General features: G+C 54.4%; 1 protein-coding gene across 3 annotated transcripts in view; it reads right to left on the minus strand.

The window, feature by feature from the left end:
- The window catches only part of Adgrl1 (adhesion G protein-coupled receptor L1), a 40266-nt gene extending 14663 nt beyond the window's left edge, over window positions 1-25603 (minus strand). Inside the window, exons 1-5 of one of the 3 annotated variants that reach the window (XM_085843768.1) lie at window positions 24680-25603; window positions 20139-20286; window positions 10162-10323; window positions 6783-6996; window positions 2470-2579 (exon numbers count right to left, since the gene is read on the minus strand). In XM_085843768.1, coding sequence (XP_085699894.1) covers window positions 2470-2579; window positions 6783-6996; window positions 10162-10231 — 394 coding nt within the window. In that variant the 5' untranslated portion in view covers window positions 10232-10323; window positions 20139-20286; window positions 24680-25603. The remainder of the gene's footprint in view (window positions 1-2469; window positions 2580-6782; window positions 6997-10161; window positions 10324-20138; window positions 20287-24679) is intronic. The other 2 variants (XM_085843766.1, XM_021169576.3) reach the window with 2 other exon arrangements.
- Between the last annotated feature and the right edge of the window lie 476 nt (window positions 25604-26079).

The following is a 26079-nucleotide window of genomic DNA, read 5'->3' on the forward strand; positions in this document are numbered from 1 at the left end:
GCACAGAATTGGAGGGGACATAGACTGGGCTGGACAGCACGTGGCAGACAGGCTCCTACACTCCCGGGGGTGGGGGTTGGGGGGTGTCTCAAGGTTCAGCTGTTCTGCCCAGTCCACAAAGGCCCAGGAGCCCTAGCTGCACCCTACCCTGCCCACCGCCCTTGATGACGCACAGGTGGCACCTGGGGAGGAAGGGAGAGTTAGGCTGTGCTCAGCTGCAAAGCAAATCCAGTGTTAGTTCAATGTCTGGGGTTCCCACACTCCAGTGATCCACCTCCCCCAGCTGTGGGACCCCTGCCCCCCACCCCTGCCCCACCTTCACCAGCACTGGGGTCACCCCAGCCTCTGAAGCCCAAGGTCCTGGGGCTGAGCAGTTGGATCCCCTCTGGGCACTGGCTTGGGTTCTGCAGGGACTCTGTCTGGCTCCCCAGCGCCTCGCCCAGGGCCTAGCACTCAGGATATGCTCAGGGAAAGTCATGGAGGTGTGTGCCTGTCAGCTCCCTGGCTTTGGCTATTCCTGGACCCCAACCCCAACGACCGGGGGCGGGGGGACAGGAGCTAACTCATCTGCCTGCCCAGGAGCACTTGTGGTCAGCCCTATCCACGACACCCGCTCTGTCTGTGCACTGTCTTCGAAGGCTCATTTGCATTTTCCTCAGTCTAAACCTGCCATCTCTGCCCTGTGTCACTTTTAACCCCACAGCCCATCTTCCTGGGTTGTGCTCCTGAGACAAATGTGGGGGTGGGTATTGGCTTTAAGTCTCTAAGCTCCACTCAGGACCCATGGCCTCTTCTTTTATTCTTGTACCTTGGCTTGGACTCTGGACTGGACCAGGGACCTTTCCAGTCTTGGGACTGCCTGTCTGGAGAGCTGGGTTCACTAACTGTTGCTATTTTTATTTTGATTACCATGGCAATAACAGTAACTGGTTAGAAGTGAAGTGCAGTCACAGTGACGGCCAGTGCTCATGAGGATGCAGGGACAGTGCAGGCCCTCGAAGTCAGGCTTACTGGCACCCTGATTACAGCTAGGGAAACTGAGGTTCAGAGGAGTGAGGCCACGCAGCTGCCATTCCCTCACAACCTATGGTGGCCTGGGTGGACCACAAAGCAGCCTGGGCCCCGTGCTGTCTATTACCTCAAGTACTCTGGGCACACTTTGACCCCCTCCCCCATCATAGAAGAGTAAGAGGCTCAGGTGGCGGGAAAGAGTGTCCGTACCATCACTGAGCACATCTTGAACCAGGCTCGGGACTGGGCGCTGGGGGGGGAAGTCGCAGCCTCTGCCTTCGGGGCTTTGCTCCTGGGAGCAGACTCTGGCCGCAGGGCCAAGCGCTTGTCACTCCCGATCTCCAGGACTCATGCCTCCGTCTGCAGCACCCGAAGAAATTTTAAGTCATTTGCTGCAGGTCTCAGAGCCAGACAAATCAGGAGCCGCAGCCAAACCTCGCACCACCTACCCAACCCCCTGTCCTAGACTCCCTGCTTTGTCCCACCTCCCTCCCTGCTGCCCCAGCTGCAGGTGGGCAGTGTCCCCAGTGCTGTGGGGAGGCTTCGGGGAGCAGATGGGCATCCCCCTCAGGCGGTGGAGGAAGGCCTCAGGCACTGAAAGGAAAGGGCGAAGACTAAAAGAAGAAAGTTACACGAGCAGTAAGTGAGCCTGGTCACCCATCATCCCGGCTTCACCTGCAAGGAGAAATCAAAGGTTGGAGGGGTTGGGGTGGGAGAGCTGGGTGGGAGGGGAGAGGAGGGAGAGAGATGAGGTCTCCTGCTCCCCTGCCCTCACTGGGACACCCTGATGGTCTTGTCCCCCCTCTTTTGCCTAGAGGGCCTCCCTACCTCCAGGCTGGCTGTGTGAAGCCAGGTGAGAGGACAGAAGGGGCGGAGGGTGGAAGTGGGAGGACAGTGGGCGGGGACACTGGTGGTGCTGGGGCGCTGAGGATGCATGAGCTCTGTCTGCCCCCCTTGGTCAGATGCAGGATAGTTAGGCCCTGGCTCCCAAAGATTATCTTAGGGGGCAGCACTTCCTCTGTGGACAGGAAGTGTTCTCAGGGTAATACGTAAGGAGCGGTGAGTGGAGGAGACGGTGAAGGTGAGGGCCATTCGGGTGTGAACACTGTCAGGCAGAGCCGGTGGAAGGCTGGGCGATGCTAGCAGGTTGTAGGAGTGTGGCTCTGAAGGACTTTAGCAAGCAAAGGGCACGTGAGGAAGCAGGGGAGTGGGCAGGTGACTAGCACTGAAGATGCCCCTACAGGAAGGGGGACAGGGTCTGTGCAGTGCAAGAGCAGCCACCAAATATAGACAAGTGGTTTGTGAAAAGAATGTGTCCAAGTGGGAGCAAGCCTGCTGCCCTGTGCCCAGCCCTATGGATGTGTGCGCGTGTGCGCACAGGTGTACTGGATCAAGGTTCTCCGTCCCTGCTCCACTAGGGGAAGGGCCCAAAACAGCATGAGGAACAAGATGACTCACTGTAAGGGACACAGTCGTACTGCACCTCCAGGTATTTGTAGGTTCCAGGACAGGGGTCAGGAAAGGCGTCAGAGCCGGCCACCACCACACACTGGGTTCGGTTATTACACCTACAGATGGAGAAGGAAAAAGGAGCTGAGAATGGTGGACTCAGGAGGCTCAAGGGTCAGAGGGCAAACGCGGTCCAAAGGGAAGGTGCTACGGAGTGCGGAGACTGGAGTGCTCTTTTGCTTCCTGCCTGCCTTCTGTCCCACAGGTCTCTGCAGCCACGAGGCAGGTCTCCCCAAACCAGTACACTTCTGGCAGGTTTCTTTAACTTGAGTGTGAAGCCCCCGTGCCAGTTAGTAAAAGTACACATATTACCACATGTGATGGGTACCTTTGCAAACTACAGCATCCACAGAAGACTTAGTGACTGTTGTGACACCTTGGCCCTTCTCATGGTCACTGTCACGCTCTGGACAGTGTCTGAGAGGGTCTGCAGCCAGCACAGCCAGAAAAGTCATGAGTATCTACAGGGAGTTCACCAGCCCCAGTCCCTGTCGGACATGGAGGCATGGAAAAGGATGCCTTATTTTACAACTCGAAGATACCATCATAAACGCTTGTCCACATCTGGTGGCTGCTCACCACACAGACCCTGTCCCCTCCTGCAGGGGCGCCTCAAGTCCAGTCACTGCCCACTCCCTGCATCTTCACATTAGTCGTTACCACCATCAGTGCCCAGCTAAGGTTCACCCTTGTTGTTAGCTAGACTGGGTTTAGAACTGCCTACGACATTAGTCAGGTGTGCTTCTAGGCATGTCTGCGAGGGTCTTTCCAGAGAGAAGATTCACCCCAAATGTGGACAACTTGAGGGCCTGGACTGATGCAACAAAGGGGGGAAAGGAGAAAGGCAGAATGGCCACACATCCCCCTGTGTCCTGGAAGCCATGGTTGATGTGAGCAACCTTTGTCTGCCACACACCCCTACTGTGATGTACTGAACTCTGAAACCCAGAGCCAAAACGAGCCCTTCTTTAGGTTGTTTCTGTAAGGTCACAGAGACAAGAAATGCAGCCAGCACCATTCCTGTCCCTGGAGCACCCAGCCAAGGTGTGTGCTTGGGTAGTAAGTAACTTGAGCCAGGAGGTGGCACGCACGCCTTTAGTCCAGCACTTGGGAGGCAGAGGCAGGCGGAGTTTGAGGCCAGCCAGGTCTTCAGAGAGTCGCAAGGATACACAGAGAAACCTTGTCTTGAAATCCAAAAAACGAAAAAACAAAACAAACAAAAAAGTAACCTGAATCTGCCTCTAGTTCTTCCTGGCACCAGGAAGGACATAAGAGGAAATCGGCAGGAGGCTGGGGAGGAAATGAAGAACTAGGCATGGCGAAGTCTGGTGTTATCCACCCACCCAAATCCTTTCTTTAAAGCTCAGCCATGGCCTCAGAGAACACAGCAATCCTGGTCCTCAGCAGTGCGCTCTACAGAATTTATAACAAGTGTGTGAACAAATCCTCAACACGCATGTTCACAGCTGCACTGCCTACTTCCACCAACAGGGGGAGATAACACAAAAGTCTGTCCGTGGAGGAATGTTGAACAAAATGTAGCCTGTTAGAGATCTTGGTGGCATCAGTGGTGTAGTGCCTTGTAAAATGTAGCCTGCCCACATGACAGAACAGTATCTGGCCAGGAAATGGGCTATGGTGCTGACGCATACCAAGGATAATTTTCAACAGTGATTGTGAGGAAAACCTGCATGGGGCAGGATGGTGTGTTTGTGTGTGTGTGTGTGTATGTGTGTGTGTGTGTGTGCGCATGTATGTATGTATGTATGATGTATATAGAGCCAAGGCAAATACCTGGACAGAGAACACAGAGCTGAGGCAACAGAAGACTGGGAAGCAGCTGATAAAAGCTATGTGGTTTCTTTTTGAAGCCATGGAATGCTCTGGAACTAAGCTGAGCTGGTCAATGCACAAAATGTCGCCAAAAGCATTCACTTTAGAGTTTTTAATTTCAAGGGTAAGTGTAGCCCAGTGGCAGATGCTCATCAGGTGTGTACAAGGCCTGGCCCCGAGTCACACCCCAGCTCTGTACCTGAGACTCCCCTGAAGCTGGAGTGAACTACCATGGAGAGTGGGTGTGCATCTGTCATTAAGGGGTGGGACTCAGTCCAGCGGCATCTGTCCAGGCAGCATAGCCATGACCCTGACAGACACAAAGCTGAAGCACGCAGAGGAGAAGCAAGCTCCCAAGGCCCCATCATGCTCCCTGGGCCTTGTAACTCACCGCTCAGCCTCCAGTGTGCAGGAGGACACAGACATGACTCTGCTCTAGCTGTGCAGATATTGTGGAAATATCTTCCAGGGTGCTCAAGGGAGGGGGTAGGGCCTAAGTCATGGTTGGAGGCTGGATGAGGTATCAGGAGAATGGGGCAAAGGTGGCGAGGCAGCCCCAGCCTTGCACACTTTGAAGCAGCCGGTCTTCGAACTCGATCTCGGTGTCTTCCTCTCCTCTGCCAACTATGCTGCTTCCAGCCTTCCTCCCGTTCCTACCGTGCAGACCTTGAACTCTCACCTCTCAAGCATCAAGTGAGCAACTGCTGTGTACCTGGCCATAGCCACAGCAGTAAAGGACAAAAGTCTGTTGTCCCCATATGGCCAGTAACTTAAGAGTTAGGGAGGACATAAGATGAAGTAGCAAGCAAAGACTAACTATCTGATGGCAATATGGGTGGAAGGCGGGCGGGGCCCTGAAGGGGTCAGGAACAGGGTAGGTCCTGAAGCCTCAGCGTGTACACAAGTGTCCAGTTAGGCAGACAGCCACAAGGAAGCAGAGAACAGCCACTTGGAACATACTCATGTTTCTAAAAAATAAAAAATTAAAGGGGGGGGGGCATCGAGATGGCTCAATGGGTAAGAGCACTGACTGACTGCTCTTCCAAAGGTCCTGAGTTCAAATCCCAGCAACCACATGGTAGCTCACAACCACCCCATAATGAGATCTGACACCCTCTTCTGGTGCATCTGAAGACAGTTACAGTATACTTATTTATTTATAATAATAAATAAATCTTTGGGCTGGAGCAAGCAGGGACTGAGCAAATGGGGTTGACCAGAGTGAGCAGAGGTCCTAAATTCAATTTTCAACAACCACATGAAGGCTCACAACCATATCTGTAAGCTACGGTGTACTCATATACATAAGATAAATAAAAAAATCTTTTTAAAAAAATCTTTAAAAAGAAAGAAAGAACAAAGCCCCAAATACAGCAGTTGGCTCTGTCACTTCCCAGCTCACAGGCCAGGTTCCTGTGGCCCACAGATCCCCTTGAAGGATGTGACAGGCCAGAAGAGGAGGCTGGGGGCCTTTGCGCTACAGGGCTGCAAATTCTGACGCATGTTCAAGTACTGAGAACGGACCCAGCAAGCACTGCACAGTCTTGCGCAGGGGGAACTGAGTGAGCTCACAGGGAAGGAGGGTCATCAGTCAGGGCAGCTCACGGATGCATTCTGAGCCTCAAGAAGGCTTGGGCTTTTGGAGAGGAAGGGTGGGGACAGAGAGTTCCAAGCAGAGGCATAAGGTCGGACTCAAGTGTCCACTGTGCCCACTGGCGGCCCAGGGAGAATGGCCTATCACAGATAAGATGGTGGCAAAGAGAGCAGGCGGAGGCTCTGTCCCGGGCACAGGTGCTTGTGGAGAAACCAGGTGGGCCCAACTATTCCAGTAGGTTGTGCATCTTCACATGTGGGCCGCCCCAGCCTGAGACACTTCCTCAGCCACAGTAACACAAGCTGCACATCTGCACACACGTGCTCAGACATGACACCACAACCACACTGTACAGTCATTGCCCCTCACCAAGCTCAGGGCAATTCTGCACAGCAAAGTGCCCTGCCCTGCCCTGCCCTGCCCTGCCCTGCCCTGGTACTGTAAGCTATGTAGGTCTTTCTTTGGAGAGCCTTCTCCCTTTGCATCCATGATACCTTTGCTTTGGTTCTGTGAGCTCCTACCTGAACCCAACATGGGCAAGCATTATGGCACTGGTTACAACCTGTGGGTCACAACCCCTTTGGAGGGGTTGATATCCTGCACCTGAGATAGTTACATAACAATTCAAAACAATAGCATAGTTATAATTATGAAGAAGAAACAAAAATAATTTTATGGTTGGTGGTCACCCCAAAATGAGGAACTATATTAAAGGGCTGGAGTGTTTCTCTGGGGGTGAGTGACTTAGGGGACACTGTCAGTGTGACACAGCTCCAGCTTCTGCACCTGTGCTCAGGGAACTCCTGTGGGACATGAGGTCAGGGAGCAGGCTCACCTCTGTGACATGATTTTGAAGGCGTCAGGCAGGTAGCACTGCACATTCTCCATCTGGAAAGGGTCGGCATCGCAGATCTTGTCATCTGTGCGCCCGTAGTTTGCATTCTCCACCATGATGACGTCACTGCCCGGGCACCGCAGCTCGATGGGGTAGCCCTCACATGCTAGCTCCCGGCGCATCAACCCAAATGGGAGCCCGGCCCGGCTCAGGCCTGCAGAATAGTTGGAGACAGTGTCACAGTCACCAGGAAATAACCCACTGGCTCAGTCGTGTGGGGATACTAGTTATATGAATCTTGGGCCTCTAAGGCTGTAAAATGGCATTGTTTTAACTCCTGTGGAAGAAGGGGGTAATTTGGCCCAGAGAGAGCTCAGTGAACATCATCTTGGAGGTTACGGGTCAGTCACAACTGTGTGTCCCCAAATTCTTTCAAAACAAGAATTGTTTTCATTTATTTTATGTGTATGTATGAGAGCACACACGTGGTGGTCAGAGGGCAACTGTACCTTTTATCAGTGGTTCAGGCTACTCTCGGTAAACACCTCAATCCACCTGAGCCATTTCACTACCTGTCCCCCCAAAATCTTATGGTGAACTGTAGAGCTAAGCCCCTGCACCTTGGAAAATGACTATACTCGGAGACAGTGTCTTTTGGGTTTTTTTTTTCCCCCTCAACTACTAAACTGAGTGAGGCAGGGTCTCATGTGGCCTAGGCTAGACTCAAACTTGCAATACAGCCTTAAATCGACTTTACTGCCTCCACTTCCCAAGCTAGGACTACAGGCATATGTTATCACATGCAACGCGTGTGCACACCCACAATCTCTCTCTGAGAGATAGGGTCTATGCTGACCTTGAACTCACTAAGAAGCTTCAGCCGGCCACGAGCCTACAGTAATCTTCCTTCCTGCCTCAGCCTCACACCATGGGACAAGTGTGCACCACCACGTCTGGCTTGGAGATATTTAACAACAGAAACTAATTTAAGATGAGGCTCTCAGAGAGGGCCCCAGTCCAGTCTGACAAGGGTCCTTACAGAAAGGGAACATGTGGGGCATATCTCACTGTAACTGTTGCAATACCAAGGCTTCACACATCTCAGTCTCACTGACATGCTTAGATTGGCCTTGGAACTGTGATCCTCCTACTTCAGCCTCCCGACTGGCAAGGACATCAGGTCTGCGAGGCCACTCTTGACTCAATGAAGGACTCTCATGCACCCCGGGAAGACTATGTGCAGACATGGAGGGAGGAGTTCCTCCTGCATGCAGCGACCTCAGCAGGAGCGGCTGGGAGGATGCCAGGATGGTAGGCCTTTGTTCTCCTGAGCAGTGGGGTGGGCCGGTGGGTCGCAGGCTGTGGCAGTTTAGCAGACAAGTCTTTTCAGGGCATGAGAGGGCTTAGGGTGGAGTCCTCTGGAGGAGTGGCTGCATGTAGGTTATCACATAAGTCTAGGGATGTGGCATCAGTTAAACAGGGCCAGCAGGACATGCTGTCCCAGCAGAACTGTGCAGGACTTTACTATTCTGTTTCACTAGACTCCGGAGAGTCTGTCTTCCCACTGCAAAAAACTGTCCCTGAGTACAGTGGCTTCTGTGGCTGCTGCTGGCCCTCTGAGCAAATTACAGCTTGTCACCTGTCACAGTGAGAGTGGTCCTAGGGACCTCCCTGCACCACCACACACCATACAAGGAATAGAAGGCACCCAGGCAAGCCTTCTGCCATTGCCTGCCTGCCTGCCTGCTTTGCTTATTATTTATTGTTCTGGGGCTAGGGTCTTGCTGTGTGGCCCACCTGGCTTGAAACTCTCCCAAATTCTCAAATAGCAAGCATGTGCCACCACACCCAACCTTTTGTATGCTTAAGTTCAGAAAGCCACTATTAGTAGCTTTCCCAGGCCTTGTTTTCCCAAACTGTAAAATGGGTACCCACAGGTCAGGATCATACAGTTGAATTTCTAGACCAAAGGGAATTTTTCTGTTTTGGTTGTTTGAAACAGGCTCACATATAGCCGGGTAGCCTCAAAGTCTACGTAGTCAAGGCTAGCCCTGAATTCCTGATCTTTCCCCTCACACACAAATGCTAGCATTACAGGAGGGTGACATGCTGCTTCACACCAGAGAGCTTCACATGAGGGGTCCCTCTGTGACAATCAGAGCCACACAGCACAGCTCTAAGTCCCAACTCTGCTGCTCCCAGGTCCTGGGTCCTGGGTCCCTGATCCCAGGTCCTCCTCCTCCTACCAGAGGTTAATCTACTGTTAATGGGCAGACAAGATGCTCATTGTTTTGGTTTGGTTTGTTATGGGTATTTCTCAAGATCCAGAGTTGCCCTGGCAAGCACCTTGGTCACTTTACACCCAGCCACACGGGGTACAGGAGGGTGGAAGCTACAGATGTGTGTGTGTGTATGTGTGCGCGTGTGTATGTGTGTGTGTGTAACAGCTGGGGCAAGCCAAGTGCTATGAAAGGTGTTTGTACTGGGGCAGCCGGGCCAAGCCGCCCTCTTTAGACACAGGGTCCACTAAATGTTGACAGTCCCCAGGGGTTAGAGCAGCGGGCCCTTGGGTTTTGGGGATGAGCAGAGCCCCAGTTGAGAGAAAGTTTCCCATGTGCGCCTGCCGTGCCATCTGCTTCCTCTAATTTTAGCTTCCCTAGTCAGGGAGGGAGGCTGGGGGTGGAAGACTGGCTCACATGGGGCTGGGGGTGGAGACAGCCCCTTCTGGCCTGGCAGGGGCTGCTCCCGGAACCTGGGTACCAGGGAGACTGGGTCAGTGACCAGCAGGATCCTGCCAAGGCTTCAGAACAAGGCTGACAGTGTCCCTTCATCCCTGTGACTTTCCAGAGGACAGGACTGGATATATGGGGAGGGAGACCTTCTCTGGAGAGGGCAAGGCCAACAGACCCCCATCTTAGCTTCTGTTGCTCTGCACCCAGCTGGTACTCAACTTGCGATGGTAACTAAGTAATCGACAGTGGGCAGCGTGCTCAGGGCACTAATTGTGGCGTGTGCAGGATCCCAGGCCAGAGCCGGGTAATTACTTGTTTTTAAATAAACGTCAGCAGGCATGCTTTAATTAAGCCTTGGTCCCAGTGAGACTCAGAGATGTGATGAATGAGGGGAGGGAAAGACAGAGAAATGGGTGGCCCCCCAGAAGGCATGTCTTGGTCCTCGGGGTCCCCAAGCAAGACAGCACCTGGTACCCTGGCCTGCTGGGAGGTCAACATTCCCCCAGTGGTGCCTGCTAAGAGTGGCATCACCAGGTTCCCTCTGGCCTGGTCCAACTTCATCTGGGGTGGAGGCTGCAACCCATAAAGAATTCATATTACCCACCCTCCCATCTGGGTTTAGAGACCCAGCCCTTCCCAACACCTACCTTGGGTGGCAGAGGTGACAAGGACAGTCGTCACACAGAGACTCCAGAGTGCTGCAGCCAAGCGGGCCATGGCGAAGGCCAGGGTTGGGCACAGGGATCTCAGCGGACTGTGGGGGGGGCCTCGCCCCGCATCACCAGGGTACCACGGCCTGGCCCACCAGCCTGAAGGAGGACAGGGGAATGATACTGGGCAGGAGCTGACCTCAGCAAGCACAGAGGGCATCCATCTTCTGTCAATGGTGAGGCCCCTCCTGGGCCCTCTACACCCTGGGGTGCACACTGCCCTGTCCTAGGTCACTGTCACCAGCTCTGGGGGCAGCTTGATAGGTCAGCATGGCTGCCAAGCACCCACCCACAGCAGAGCTGCTTCCACCTCATCCCTAACTCAGTCCTCTGCACCACCACCCATCTTCATCCCTCCAGGAGGGCAAGGGGTGTCTAACCTGATTTCAGCTTCAGCTTTGGGCAGGAATCCAGCCCCGCCCCTAGCCTCTGCTTCCTGTCTCTCTGCTCTGGCAGCTAATTAGAATCCAGCTGGCTGGCGCCACAGATAGGGGACCAGGGACACCCAAGTCCCCTCTTTCCTATCTAGGGGACTCTCGGGGTGAGTTGGAGACAGGCAGTCGGGGTGGGAGGAGAAGGAATAGGGACCAAGGGTGTACTGATGGCCTCCTTGGTCACAAGCTCCTCCCAGGCCATCACTTGTGACTTGCAGTTTCTTCCCCCCCTCCCCTCTGCTCCTGTGACGTCCAAACCCCAGTCTTCAGGGCTACCTCAGCCTAGGGCCATCAACCTCACCTGCCAACAGCCTAGAAGAACTCACTCTAGGCAGGGTCTCCAAAGGAAGCACCACGGGGTCCCCACTTGTCCCCCAGCCTGCCCCTTCCACTCCATGCCTATAGGTTCCAAGTCTCTTCTTTCCAGTGTGGGATCCCTCAGCTCAGCTCTGCTGCTCCTCCTCCCAAAGTTCTTGAGAAACCACCTACCACTTAGGTCCCTTCCCCATTCTACTCTGCCTCGGCCTGCCTTGGGGCCTTCGCATGTGTCTTTTCCTCTGTGCAGTTACAACTCACAGTTATCCACAGAGCTGGCCATCATTCTGCTCATGAGAAACTGTTTATCTGGGTAGGAAACTGCCATCCAGGGACCTAGATATCTAGTTCATGACCACCACACCCAACTTCTAGAGCAATCTCTACATACTGAGAAATCGTATTTGTTGACTGAATCTCAGACCTCCTGCCATCTCCCTCATAAGTTCCATGCCAAGTCTACCTCTGTGTATAGCCTCCACTCTGCCCCTCACCTTCCAGAGCTAAGGGACATGGTGCATCTCAAAGCTCAACTTCCCTCTACTCCTAAGACAGCAAGTACCCTGTTGTTGTGTCAACCCTACCTCTCCTTTCCTCCCTTCTTGCTCACAAAAGTTTCTAGCCCCCCTCCCCCGCCCCTTTCTGGGATAGTCCCCTGTGACGCCCAGAGCCTATGCTCAGAAACCAGCAGTTCACCAACACCATCAGCTCAGCTTAAATTTAACTCCTGCTCCAGCCACCCCTGACCTCCCTTCCCACGGAGGCAGATCTATCAGTAAACCCATCCAGGGTTGACTGTCCTCTGTCCTTTCAGCACCAGAACCAGCTCTCATCTTATCCGCCAGCCCCCCTGACCATCTAGCTACTTTCCTCCCATTTACTCTGGGATAGACCCTTCGGGCGCTCCCCACCCCTCTCCTTCCCAGCCCATCCGGGTAGGCTTCACCTGTCCTTCCTAGAGCTTTCTTTCCAACTGTGAGAGCCTCAGAGGCAGAAGGAAATGGCTCACAACACTTACAGGAGGCTCTGTGAGCCCCTGCCCCATGCGAGTCCAGGTCCCCAAAGTCAAGTCACCTTGAAACAATCTAGGGCCAGGTCTATCCTCTGACACCCCTCCCCCCTCGGGGAGGTAAAATTATTATTATACTCTTACGAGAGCAACAATCTTCACATGCACGCAGTGGGCTTATCAGACCCTCACCACAGTGAACAGTGATGGATGGACGGACAACAGCATGGGACAAAGTCTTCCACCAAGTCTGCATTCTCGATGCAGAGTCCCATCCAGTTCATGACCTAAGGCCCCATGGACAGCAGAGGTGGCGAAGGTGCAAGTATACTCTCTAGCAGGACCAGACCCCAAGAACCCCTCCTATCCACCAGTGGCAGCCACCTTCCAGGTCCAGATCTCAGAAGCCCTGACCCTTTTCTGTTCTGAGTGAGTCAGGGGTCTGTCCTCATTGTGCTAACACTCTAGGCTTCCTGCAGGCCGAGGGATGTCGTGTTTTTAACACTACAACATAAGATTTAGAGAGATGACTTTGTGGTCAAAACCGTTTGTCCTTGCTGAGGACCCTGGTGCAGTTCCCAGAACCCACATGGTGGCTCATAACCACTTGTAACTCCAATTCCATGGGAATCCAATGCTCTTTTCTAGACTCCCGAGGTCACCAAGCACAGAGGTGGAGTACATACCTAGTAACATACTCATATATGTTATATATAAATCACGACATAATTTAGGTCATCTAAACTATGTGTTTTCTTCTAGAGTGCAGATGAAACCTAGGGCCTCCTGTTTACTAAGAATTTATTCTACTTGTGAGCTGCACCCCCAGCCTCCGAACCACTTAAGCATACAGTACTAAGTGGTATTAACTACAGGGTCATTTTGACTGCTTGGTTTTTGAGTAACCCAAACTGGCCTTTAAATTCTCAGCAGCTCTCCTGTCTTGGTCTCCTGCAAGTTGGGATTACAAGTGCATGCTACGCCTAGCTTCATTTAATTACCTGTTACCTTGCAACAGAGCTTTACCATGCTGCCCAGGCTTTTGTGACCTCCTGGGCTGCAGTGACACTCCTACCTCCTCAGCCTCTCCTCTGGCTGGGACCCCAGATATCAGCACGCCAAGACTCCCCAGGAGCTGTTGGTTCTGCAGTCCCAGGGACTCTGTGAAGCCCACTCTAGGCAAGCGTCCTCCCAAGGCACTTCACCCAGCCCTTCAGTCTAGCTTTCTTAGGGTTGGAATTGTGTCCATTGACGCCAGGCCTGCCTGGTTCTTTCTCCCTTGACATGCTGAGGACAGGACCCCAGGCTCTGGGGGCTAGAAGCCAGCTTCTTGAGCCATGGGTTGTAGCCTCACCACCAACTTCTCATAACTGACCAAAAGTAATTCAAATCAAACACATGGAGAACCAGAGGCATTTCTGCCAGGGCTTGCCTGAACTGCACTGTAAGGGAGAACTGTGGCTTCTTTCCTTTGTTCCTCTTCTAGCAGGGACATGATTTGATTGGCCAGCTGCAGACAGGTTCTGTGAGCATTTGGAATTCTGGGGGCGGGGGTATATAAATTCTCCAGAGGGTATATAAATGCCAGGACCCCAAGAGTCATTTGGTGTGTTGTTGGTTGGTTGCCATTTGTTAAGTAGCAAAGGAGAAACAAGGAGAAATTAGATATCCAGACAGCAAAGATCAAACTTGCCCCAACGAACTTGATGGCCCTAATCAGCAGGAAGTAGTCTAATGATGAGGTCACCCCTTTCTGCCCCACCCCCACCCCCTTTTCAGACCTATCTAGGGTTAGGAGGTTGAAAGGGTGGAAGAAGAGGGTGAAGGAAGAAGAAAAGAGCCCCCACTAAGTAGCCAACACCCGGCTACAGTATACTCTCTGACACCACTAGAGTCTTGATTCTAAGTCCAAGACATTCACAGCGTGTGCCCTAGTCTCCACCGCCTTAGCCTATGGAGTGCACCCGTGTTTCACAGAGTACGCCGCCATAGGTGTGTTCTGCACTCTTGGCTTTTTCCAAAGTTTTCTGCGTTTATAAAAACATGGTGGTTTAATATGGTTTAATTATGGGAAAACAAGAGCTTGTAATATTTTCCTACCATCATTCCTGAGCATGCAAGTTTATCAAATTAGTATGTCTTTGGATTGTATTATGATTTTTAAATTTGTTTAGAGGGAGCTGGGAAGATGGCTTTGTATACTACTGCTGGGTATGGTGGCAAACACCTTTTGCTCCCAGTACTTATGAGGCAGAGGCAGGTGGATCTCTGGGAGTTCAAAGCCAGAACATAGTGTACAGAGTGTACATACTACTGGTGGACATAGTAAAGACTAGAACAGTCAGAGTTGCATACTGAGATCTTGTCTCTAAAAAGCAAACAAACAAAACCCTGAAAGATATCAATCCATCCATGTGCATGTGTGTGTGTGGGGGGGGGGGGTGTTAGCGTGCATGCGCATGTTTAGACCTTTTGTGTACAGATGCCCACAGAGGATGTTGGATTCCCTCAGCAATTACTCTTCTATACACTGATGCTGTGTCAGGAATCTGTGCAGTCCCAGGAAGGGTTAAAGCTTCCAGGATGGGGTATGCAGAGTCTTGCAAATGCTACACTACTTCACAGACAGGCTCAAGCACAGACTCTGGTATCTGGGACCCTGGCCAGCAGAAACGGATTTTCTCCTTGCTCTAAGAAATAGGTCTGAGCTGAAGAGGCCTGCAAGCTGGCCTTCTGTCAAGGGCTCCCTGGCCAGCATGCAGACCGTCTTCTCACCTGTCCTCACTCAGCCTTCCTGGTGTGTAGGAGAAGTATCCCTGCGCCTCTTATGTTCTTATAAGGACAGCAGCAGTGCCCCCTAGCTGGAACCCATGATAGGGTCTCACTTAAGCTTAGTTGCCCCGCCCACTAAAAGCTCTCCAAACCTCTCCAGTGAGGTGTATGTGGGGGAGTGCAGAACTGTCTGTCAGTCCAGCTAGTTAGGAGGAAGGGACAAGGGAGTCTTGAATTGAAGGCCACTCAGCTACAGAGTGAGTTCAAGGCCAGCCTGGATAACTTAAGACATTATTTTAAAATAAAATTTAAGCTAAGTGCATACACCTTTAAACGTAGGATGACAAAGCAGGCAGAGCTCTGTGAGCGTGAGGCTAGTCAGTCAACCCAGCAAGTCCCGGGCCAGGGTTACATATTTAATATATTTAATATACATTTCAATTTTAACTATGTGTATGTGGGGTATATACACCTGAGTGAGTGCTGATACCCACGGAGGCCGAAGGCCCTGGATCCCCAACATGAAGGTGGGAAGTGCTGAGAGCAGAGCCTGGGAAAGGCAGGCCACGTGCCTCTAAAAGGTGAACCATCCATCTCGCCAGCCCTCGAGTGAGTATTTATAAAGGGCAGGGTGTGGCAGACTACACTTTGTCTTCTTCACTCACTCTCCATCTTCTGTTTCTGAGGCAGTCTCTTCACCAGAGCGTGTAGAGTACCTGGTTAGCAAGCTCCTCGATGACTCTGTGGCCGTGATCTTTACTGGGGTCACAGATGCACATTGCCACACCTGGGGACTCATCCTCAGGCTGGCCTGAGCTTGTGGCAATCCTCCTGCCTCTGCTTCCCAAGTGCTGGATGACAGGTGGGTGCTATCACACCTGGCCACTATACACCTGATTTAACCCCAACAACAGAGGAAGGGGCTGCAGTGGCCCCTTTATGGAATTTGGTACCTTCTGAGACTCTCCAGGGTGCCGTCTCTGCCCAGCACAGTCCCCTCCCCGCATCCTCACTCTCTACAGCAGTTTTTCCACCGAGGTGAGGGGCACTTCCTAGCACCTGAATCATTTCTGTCCCTCTTTTGCACAGGGCAGTCCACGGCTCCCACCTCCCTCAGCTTAAAGCCCTCACTGAGCTCACCCACCAACACGGTGACAGTGACCTGAAAGGCGACGAAGTCCCTCCCAGGCCCCAGCTCACACCTGTGACCCTGGGGAAACGAGGCTGGCGACTCCACTCTGGTGTGTCCTCCAGGGGCCACACACCTGCCTCTGTGTTTGTGTCTGAGACCTACACTTGCCTTTAGCCTGGAGAAGGCGTGTGCAGCAGGGTCTGTCCTCGAGTGCCCTAGGGTGGGGACAGGAGTGTGACAGGAGGAGAAGCGGCTGCTGGAGGAGAGGGGGCGCCTGGAGCCTGCCCTAGCCTGCAGTTGCCACGGCAACCCTGTATGCTGAGTGGGTGGGAGTCTGGGAGTCTGAGAGTCTGAGGAGGGGTGACAGGCAACAAGATGGGGGCGCTGGGCCCCTCCTGGCCTCACTCACCCGTCCCTGAAACAGCCGTCCTGAGGCAGTTTGTCTCCTGTTCTTGGCTGTGGGCTCACCTGCACCTCCACTTCTAGGAAGCCAAGGCTGGTGGACACTGTGCAGGGACCACAGCCAGTCTGGAGTAGAGGCCTGGGTCTGGATCAACTGATTAGGCTCTTGGTCTTCCTGAAGCCTACATGGGAACTGACAAGGGAGTTTGGCAGAGATAGAGCAGGTGCCTGAGAGTGTCGGGCCTGAGTCCTTTCCCAAGAAGGCTAGGACAAGGACAGGTCCCCAGTGCATACTCAGTGCCGCAGACTCACCAGGCAGCAGCCTGGTCCTTCCCCACAGACAGCTGCAGTGAATCCCTATGACATCTCTGTCATAAAGTCACTTCTTCCCTTACACCCCGGCTCCAGCCCTCACTCTCTGAAGTGAGGTCGGGGTAGCCAGCTAACCCCTGAATCATTCCCTCCGTCTTCTCTGAGAACACCCCATGGCTCCCACCTTCCTTAGACCAAAAGGCAAAGCCTTCACTGAGGCCCCACACAGCCCTTCCCCAGGACCTTTGCATATCCAGCCCACCTCCTTGTCTACTGGACTTTGCTCATGCTTCCTCAGAGCCCAGGAAGGCCTGCCAACTCCAGTATGCTGTGCTCTGCCCTGCCCCTATTTCTTCATCTCCCACGGCTCTGATGCCGAGGGAGGAACCTGGCATTTTCATCATATGCTTTCCTCTCCCATTGGGTGTTGGCTCTGCAGGGCTGTGTATGAGTGTGTCCCAGCGCCCAGCAGAGCAGGAACTGGATATGGAAGCATTCGGTAGAGAAGTGTTGAAGGCTGCCCTGGCTGGAGGCAGAAATGGGACTGTCATAGGGTCAAGATCAGCCTGGTCTACAAACCGAATTCCAGACCAGTCAGGATTTTAAACAGGTTGTGAGATTCTGTCTCAAAATAAATAAATGAATGCATTTTTAAAAATGTAAAGGCTGGGGGTGTGGTTCAGTGACAGCCCCACTCCCCGCCCCTGGAGAGACACTCCCTGATGAGCGCACACACACATATACACACACAAGCCCTGGGTTCATCCCCAGCTGGCCACAAGCTATCCCTGGATTACAGAGAGGCAAGAGCCACCCACAACACCCTGTATCCCTGGATGCCTTTTCTCTAGTCTCCCATCAATCTACACACCCCTCATTCCCCATGTCCTCTCCCACTCTGTCCTTCCTTATAGTTAACTCTCTGGGTTGGTTTTCCCACCAGCTAGAGACCAGAGAAAAAGGTCCTGTCTCCATCTACCATATAGTCAGCCCAGAGCACAGAGTAGGTGCTTATTTGTTGATTAATAAAGACAAAATAGGTGCAAGGGGCCAGACATGCAGGAGGGCCCTCAAAATGTGCAGTCAGGGAATGTTTCTCTGTGAGAAGGTCCTGAGATAGCAATGTGCTACAAGCTGGTAGCCAGCAAACGCAGAGGAGAGTGGAGGGAAGTGAGGGTGTACCTGCGCGCCTCTGCGATGACCCTGGCTTTTCCTGTGAAGGAGGTGGAAGCATTTCTAAGCACGGGACTATTCTACTCTGGACAGTGAATCTTTGTGGATGGTGGTCCCGGGACCAGAGGAGGGGGCACATCACCCTATTCACCCCCTTTCTCCTGCTTCCAAAGCCAGAAACCTGTCCTTCCCAGCTGCTACCTCCCATCCTATCAATGCTGTACTCAACGCTGCCTCAGGAGTACTGTGCCACCTCATCTCCATGTCTCAGGGCCAGGAAGAGCTAGATACTCCTGGACCTTCTGATGCCTTTTGCTATGAGGGTCTTCTCCCACAGGACTGCCTGACTAGGCCACCCCTGCCCCACATCTGCTTAGTCCAGAGACCCTACCAATGCCCCTGGCAGCTTAGCACTTCAGTTCTGCCAGCAGCAGATGTCATGCTGGGCCTCACTACCCTCCACAGGTGAACACAGACCCTTCAAACCCAATGACAGCCCTGAGGTCCAGTCCAGCTTCCTACCTACGCTCAGCCACAAACACTGTCTCTTTCCGTACCCGAGCCCTGCCTCTTCCTCACCTTAGGGATTACTTCCTTCTCAGGCTTTCTAGCCAGTTTCCCTTCTTCTAAGAAGCTCTGACCAACCTGCCTGCTTGCTCTGCTCTCTACTGTGGAACTCTAGTACCAGGGCAGCCATGGTGTGTGTCCACCTCACAGTGCCCCTGTTCACTTCAGCTTCACCTCCCATGCCAGGCAGAGGGCATTCAGGACACTCTTTCCCCCCTCCCCCCATGACTGCATGCTGGCAGGGGAGAGAGTGCGAAGTCCCCCAGAAGGGGAAAAAAAGAAGCAGAATTCTCAGGAAGGCAAAGGGACAAAGCCCCAGAAGAGCATCCTCAGGTCCAAGGTTCAAATCCTGATGAGGTTCACTTCTGGCTAAATGACGAGATATGTATGCAGGTCACAGTTTTGGAACTATGTCTCTGCAGGGGCACATCGAATGGCAAAGTGTGGTTGAGAGGCTCAGAATAACATTGGGTTTGTGGTTGTAGCACCTCATAGTGCAGCACTTGCCCAGCTTGTGGAAATCCCAGGCCCCGTATCTCCACTGCCTCAGGTAGGCAGGTAGACAGACAGATAAACAGACAAAGTAGTCTTTCCACCTGCTCTCCTAAGCAGCTACCATGTGTCAGCCAGCACTCAGGAGCAGGAGCTGGTGCTAAGGAAGTAGTCTGGTCATGTTCTAGTTCAGTGGAAGATAAAGCTAGAAGGGGGGGGGGCTTTCTTTTTTTAATATATATATGGGTGTTTTGCCTACATGTATGTTTGTGTACCACATATGTGCTGTACCCACAGAAGCCAGGTTAGGAACCTGTCCCTAGAGTTGTAGGCTGCTGTCAGGCTGCTGGAAACTGGACCCAGGTCCCCTGGAAGAGCAGCCAGTGTTCTTAACCACTGAACGGCCTCTCGCAGTGACCACAGAAACAGGCATGCTCATCTGGAGACAGCACTTCAGCAAAGACTCTGGGGCTTAGACCACGTTTACAGAACAGCCCAGGGAGAATGAGGGGCTCAAGAGCCGTGGGGAGGCAGCCAGACTATGTCTGAACCTGTAGTGAGAATGTTGGCTTCTTTAAAAAACACAGAAATATTATAAGAATGTATTTTCATTTTAACCCCAGGCGTGGGGTCTGGGGCTGCTTCCGACCGTCCACAGCAGCTGACTGTGATTTGCCTCGTGCTCTAGCAGGGGTGGGATTCCACCAGTGGCAGATAGTTACTGCAATCATGTGGAATGTGGAATTCTGGGGACTTTTCAGATAGTATATAAATGACAGGTTCCTGAGAGCCAGGGTGGGTTGTTGGTTGGTTGTGGTTTGCCAAGCAGTCATATGCAAGGAAATGAGAATTAGGACCCTGATGGTGAAGATCAAACTTACCCCAAGGAACTCAATGCTCTAATCTGCAGGAAGTAGTCTAATAAGAATGTCACTCCCTTCCCCCTCATTTTTTCTCTCTCCTATCTAGAGTTAGGGGTTTGAAAGGGTGGAAGAAAGAAGAACCCACAAAGCCCCAAATGGAGCGGCCCCTAGTTGAGGTGCTCTGTGGCAGGGTCTGGCAACCATGGTTTGGTCACTACCTATTCTGTCTGTCATGAGCTCAGAAGGGCATCTTACATTTCTAGGGTGAAAAGGAGAATGAACTTGAACATAGCCAGTCCAGAGCCCATGGGAACCCCCATGTTGCTTTATTTTGAGTGGGTGTGCCAAGCTTGCACTCATGGCCTTAGAGTATGCTTGTCAGCTGGACAGTTCTGCCTTGGAATTAACTGGCCTGGAGAGACTACTGGGTGCTGCAGTGGTACCTGTGGAGGTCACCGTTGACACTTAGGCAGTGTATCTCTAGGGTGGTGTTGGGCATCCTACAGATTCCAGGGGGTCCCATAAAGAACACCATGAAGAGCCTTGTCCATCATCCCAGCACTCAGGAGGCTGAGGCAAGAGGGTGGAAGCCTGGGACACAGAGAGGAGACAGGGAGAGAGAGAAAGGGCTAGCTAGCATGTACATCAGGCTCCAACATCAGGGATACCATTGGGCCACTAGTAGCTCACAGTCCATGTGTGACTTTTTAAGTCTCTGGGTAAGTGTGGGGACGTTGTTATTTTTAGCTCTGGGGCGTTTCCAGTTTGTTGACTGAACTGTTATGTTCTCCCCACTTTGGAAGGGGAGGCGAACAAGACAAGGTTACTCGCTCCCCAGGGCCCAGAGAAGCCTAAACCATGGAGGATCCCATCCCAGAAAGAGGGTCAGTGTCCATGGGATCTTGGGAGCAACTGCTCACATTTTAATGGCTCCCAGCCTCCTGGTGAGGGTAAGCGTTCCTCAAATTCCCTCTCTAGAACCTAAACCCTGTAGCGCAGTCATTTGGTATCATGTCCCCACATGTCCTCACACGCAAAGGTACCTTTGAGTACTATGAGTCTGTCCCCAGATGTGCACAGAATTACAGAAGAATGTAAGCATAGTTAACCCAGCCCTTGCCTTGCTACTAAAGGGGGGGCCAGGTCAAAGGGTTATCGCACAGGGCCAATTGTGCCAGCCCACCTCCCTCCCTCCTCCCTTTGTCCTACATTGCTTTTATTACCTGTAATCATGTTTATGTGTTGGAGGGGGAGTGCACCAGTGCAGGTGCCAGAGATGTCCGATCCCCAGGAGCTGGGAACTGAATTCTGGTCCTGCCACGAGCACAGCACACTTGTGACTCTTAAGCCACCTCTCCTTCCTTCCTGCCTGCCTGCCTGCCTGCCTGCCTCTTTGTGAGATCTCCCTCTGTAGTCTGTGCTGGCTTCACACTCATGCTCAGCCAACCCTGAGAGTTGGGAACGGCAGACCAACCACAGGCAGTTCAGCAATGAGCTCTTCTAGGGCACCTGTGCTCCTAAACTAACAAGACCCTGAACCTCTGGATCGTACTCAGACAGACAGACAGACAACAGGCACAATCAATCAGGGAACTACAGAGGTGTCACGGGCTCTACAGAAAGTCAGGAGGGCTGCGGGAGCTGAAGTCTGAAGCAGAGTTCACAAGCCATGTCCTGGGTGGAACTGCCTTTGTAAAAGCGGGAGAGGGGGTGAGATGAGACAGCACGTGACGAAACACTCTATCCCCTAAAACTGGAACTCAAGGGGCTGAGGGGCTGTTCAGCCTAGGGCTGCCCTCCCTAGAAGAAACACATACACGCACTCTTTCTCTCCCTCGTCAGGATGTGAGCCTAGGAACTAGAAGTAGCCACTGTCCCAGTGGCACCTCAAGCCTGGAACTTGACAGAAAAAGCACTTGGAAGTGTTTGCAGTTTGCTCACAGAGGGCACCAGCCCTTCAGGGACACACAGCAAGCTCACACTAGTAGGTGTGGGCAAGGTAAAGTCCTCCTGTCAGTGTGCAAACAGACAGCTACCAAAGAGTCATCCCCTTGGCATGGAGGGAGGGATGCAGTCTGGACCCTCTCTGAGCACAGGGACAAGTAGCTACACACATGGGAACCATGGTAGTCACTACCCTAGGCCTGAACCAGAGAGTGTGCTAAAGAGGCCCACACAGACGTAAGAAGTGGAAACCGGCTCGGTTTGGAGACACCAGGTCTTCCCTGACAGTGGAGAGAGAGTCCCACCCCCACCCCAGGACCCCACTTTCTGTCCTCAGTAGCAGACATCTGGTTCTATCACAGGCAGAGAGGCGCGCAAGTCTTGCTGGGCACCTCCAGCTCACAGGGGAACCCCTACCTCAGGCAGCTCCTCCTCCAGTGTCCTCACTGAGGGGCTGGAGGAGGGGAAGTGTCTGGCGACTAGAAATCTGATCCCTGAGAGAAGCCCACACAGAAACTAGAGCTTTCAGTGTCCTTGGCCAGGTCTGGCTGAGGAACCAGCAGAGGGCGGGGACACAGACCAGAAGCTCCCGTCTGCGGTGGGAGTGGGAGGTGGCTCCCGTTCCCACTACTCTTCTTTCAGGGGTGTATGCTCTAGAGGTTTTGGGGCCCACCTGACTGACCCTCTTCCTTCCCCTCTGCTAGATGCCCATGTTGAGGCCGAAGCACCAGAGGGTCTCTTGTCAGCCTGGTGGAATAGTCAACACAGACAAGAAAGACAGCAGGCAGCAGAGTCCCATATGCAGATGGGAGACCAGAGAGGGCTTGATGCAAACAGACTCCTCTAGCAGGGCCAGGCGCTCACAGGCTCCTCCCCCCTCGTGGGGCTTCCAGAGCGCCCCCTAGGAGAAGGGGGTTCCCCAGGGCAGGCTGGGAATAGAAGCCTGGCTCCGCATCTCTGGCCTTCCACCTCCTCCCCCCATGCTCGGTGGCCCAGGTGCACTAGTCCCCAGCTCCTCACACTCCCACAACTCCAGGGACTGTCTCCACGTCCACGGGTGTCCAGCAGCACAGGAGATAGTGGGGTACACCCGTCCCCATGACTGGGAGTAAGCAAGCACATTAGACAGAAAAAGCAACAGGGCGGCCCAAGCCAGCAGGGGAAGATGCTGGGAAGCCAGCGGGAGGGCCGGTACCCACACATCCACATGCATGGCTGTGGCTCAGTGCAAAGGTGCCATGCCGCCAGCCACGGAATTAGTTCTTTTCCGCCTTCCAGATGATTTTTCATCTCTGTAATTAATGGGCAAGTCATATCTGAACGGCATGGCAGGCAAATTGCTAGTTAGGAAAATCACAGATAATTTTCTCGATATGATAATGAAGGTTGTATTCCGTCTCTTATTCTCCCTGTTTTCATCCTACTTTTAAGTAATAAATTTGGCATTAGTGGGCAGGGTGTGGGGAGGAAGGAAGTCACCTGTCCCCAAAGCTAGGACCTGTCTTAGCAGGCGTCCCCCAACACACACACCAAGGTCCCCAGTTCCTAACTGGGCAGATGAAGAAGAGGATGCCAGAGATACTTGTGGGGACCCTTAAAGGAACACCCTGACATTCCATGATTGATGGGGTATTGCCAGGGTCTAGGGAGCGGGGAGAACACGGGTAGCCATCAGGCTGTGGGCCAGATAGAGTTGGGTCTGGGGTAGGATTAAAGACTCATGCCTGCCCTTGGGGTGCAGGAGAGAGAAGCAGGTACCAATGGCCTCTCTCTCAGCAGCACTGGAGGTCAACAGGCCCAGAACAGACATCCACCCTCAGGTGTTCTCCACACCTGTCCCTACACTGTCCAACTCCCTCCCCACGATGACCCTCCCTACTCCACTGGAGGCATGAGGGTAAGCAGAGAGAGGGGGAGACAGACAGAGATAAAGAGGCTGCCAGCCATCTTGGCGGCCATCTTGAACCCCTCCCCCAACTCCCCCAAACGCACCACATGTTTGGATATGGGAAGACAGATCCGGCTCTGGGTCCCAGAGAGGCTGGGAAAGAAGGGGGCTCTCTGGTTCACATTGGGACAGGAGGGACATCCACAAAGATGCCAAAGCTGAGGAGAAGGCGGGGTGGGGAGATGAGGAAGGTACAGTAATAAGATGCTGGGCAAGGATAGAGCTGGAAGCTAACCTAGCGGAGAAGTGTACAGATTGGGATGGGTGAGCTTAGGGGGTGTTTGCCGGCGGGGTGCCGTCTTCACATAGGTGCCTGGGGCGCACTGAAGTGATGCCATTTGAGGGCATTTTCTGGCCACTGCATAAGTACACACTACCCTCCCACCACACACACACACACACACACACACACACACACACACACACACGAACTGGACTTTCATCCCAGGACCCTCAAATGGGACGATGACAACTGAGCCACACAGCTCTATTTCAGGAACACCTGGAAGAGGAGAGAAAGCTCGTTCCGGTAGATCCAACCTGACAGCCTCCATCCGTGCTTAACAGGGTACCACTAACAGAAGATGTCTCACAACTGCACCAGGGTTGCCCAAGGCACCCCTCCGGGCTGAAACTCACTCGACACCCAGACATACCTCTCCCCATCCCACCCCCAACCCCCATTAGCGCCACTGCCTCCCAGAGAAAAACAACCCTAAGCCCAGCATCCTGCGGTGCCAGCCCCCCGACATGGCTTCTCTGGGGAGCCCGGGCCCGCGCGCTGCGCGCACACGCACCCTCTCCACTCACACCCAGACACCTACACAAACAGGGCGCCAAGCACCCGCGCGCACACGCACCGGGGACACGCAGGCACCGCCGCGCCGCTTCCCCACAAAGGCCGGCGCGCGCGCGGGCACACGCAGCCACGCGCGGGCACACTAGCGGTCCCCTCCCCCTGCAGGGCACCCTGCGGCCGCCCATCCGCACCCTCACCAAGCCCCCGGCGGGCGGGGGTAGGGTGCTCCCCGCCCCTCCCGCCGCGCACACCTGGCCCAGGTGCGGCGTGGCCTGAGACTCCCGCACACTCACCTGTCCAGCGGCGCTTCGGGGTCGGCCGTGCGCGCTCCTCCGGCGGCTCCGCGAAGCCGGGCCCCCCGCCCGGCACATCTCCCGGAGCCCGGCCCAGGGGGAAGCGGGGAGGGGGTAGCTGAGCGAGGGAGGACTCCGTGTCCCTTCTTTCCTCCGGCCCAGCACTGCCGCCACCGAGCAAAATTTAAAAGGGAAGGGGGGGGTGGGTAAAAAAAAAAAAAAAAAAAAAAAAGGAAAGAAAAGGCGGATCGCGGCGCTCCGGAGGCGGCCCCGGCCCCGGGCGCGCGGGTCTGCGCCCCTCCCGGGGAGCGAGGCGTGGAGGCGGAGGGGCGGGGGCGGCGTCAGAGCTCGGGGGGCTGGGGCAAGGCGGAGCCCCCCGAGGCGGCGCCGGCTGCCCGCATCTCCCCCGCAGCTCCGCGGCCCCGACGGAGGCGGCACGTGTGTGCCCAGGCGACTTCCCAGCGCCCCCGGACGGCAGCGGGCGAAGGGTTAACGCGGCTGCCCGGGCGGCCGCGCAGGCCCCCGCCGCCCGGCGGCGCCGCTCCTGGGCCCGCGCGGCCCCATCCGCCGGGGCGTCTCCGGCAGACGGCGGGGCGGGGGCGTCGCAGCGCCGACTGCTCCCGCGCCGACCGCTCGCGCTGCCCGCAGGGGGCCGGGGCTACGCAGCTGGAAGCAGGCGCGGCGGCGTCGCGCCCCCGGGGTGGCCGGAGCAGGGGGCGCGGGGCTGGGCCCGTGGGCACCGCAGGACTCGCGGAGCGAGCGGGCGCGGGGCACCAGCAATGACAAGCCGCCTGCTCTCGGCGCTGCCGGGCCCGCCGGCTCCGGGAGGGGGGCGGCGGACAAGCGCAAAACCTGGCGTGGACTACCCGCCCGGGACTAGCCTCCGCAGCCCTCCCGTGCGCCCCGAGGAAGGGCCCGGAAACCTGGCCTGGAGTTCCACTCGCCTCCCCCAAGGAAAAGTGGGCAGAGGGAGGCGACGCGCTAGATCCCCCTAGTTGGGCTGGGGGGTGGTGGGGTGCGACGGGCGGCAAGAAAAAACGGAATGGACTCTGCAGCCGTGCTGTGCAGAAAGGCGCCTAGCCGGTGAGGGGTAAATGGAGAGCTGTGCGAGGACTGCGCAAAACCTGGTCCGGATTTGGCAGAGAGGGTAGAGATGGGAGGGGCGCGGTGTGGGGGGGCGGGGGAGGGAGGTAGCTGCGACAGGACCAGATGCACCCGAGGCACGCAAATTTCGGTCCGGATTCTTCCAAGGGAGATGGAGTAATGCGTCAGGCCTGTGCGGTGGCAACAAAAAAGACCTGGACCAGAGCATCTCCCACCCGGGATTGCAGGAGGGTCGGAGGGAGTGCTGCTTAGTGACTGACAACAGCGTAGGCTGTCCCCCATCTTCCTAACAGCGA

This window comes from Mus caroli, unplaced genomic scaffold (genome assembly GCF_978045245.1).
Source record: "Mus caroli unplaced genomic scaffold, Mus_caroli_1 scaffold_10, whole genome shotgun sequence".
In the NCBI taxonomy this organism is placed as follows: Eukaryota; Metazoa; Chordata; class Mammalia; order Rodentia; family Muridae; genus Mus; species Mus caroli.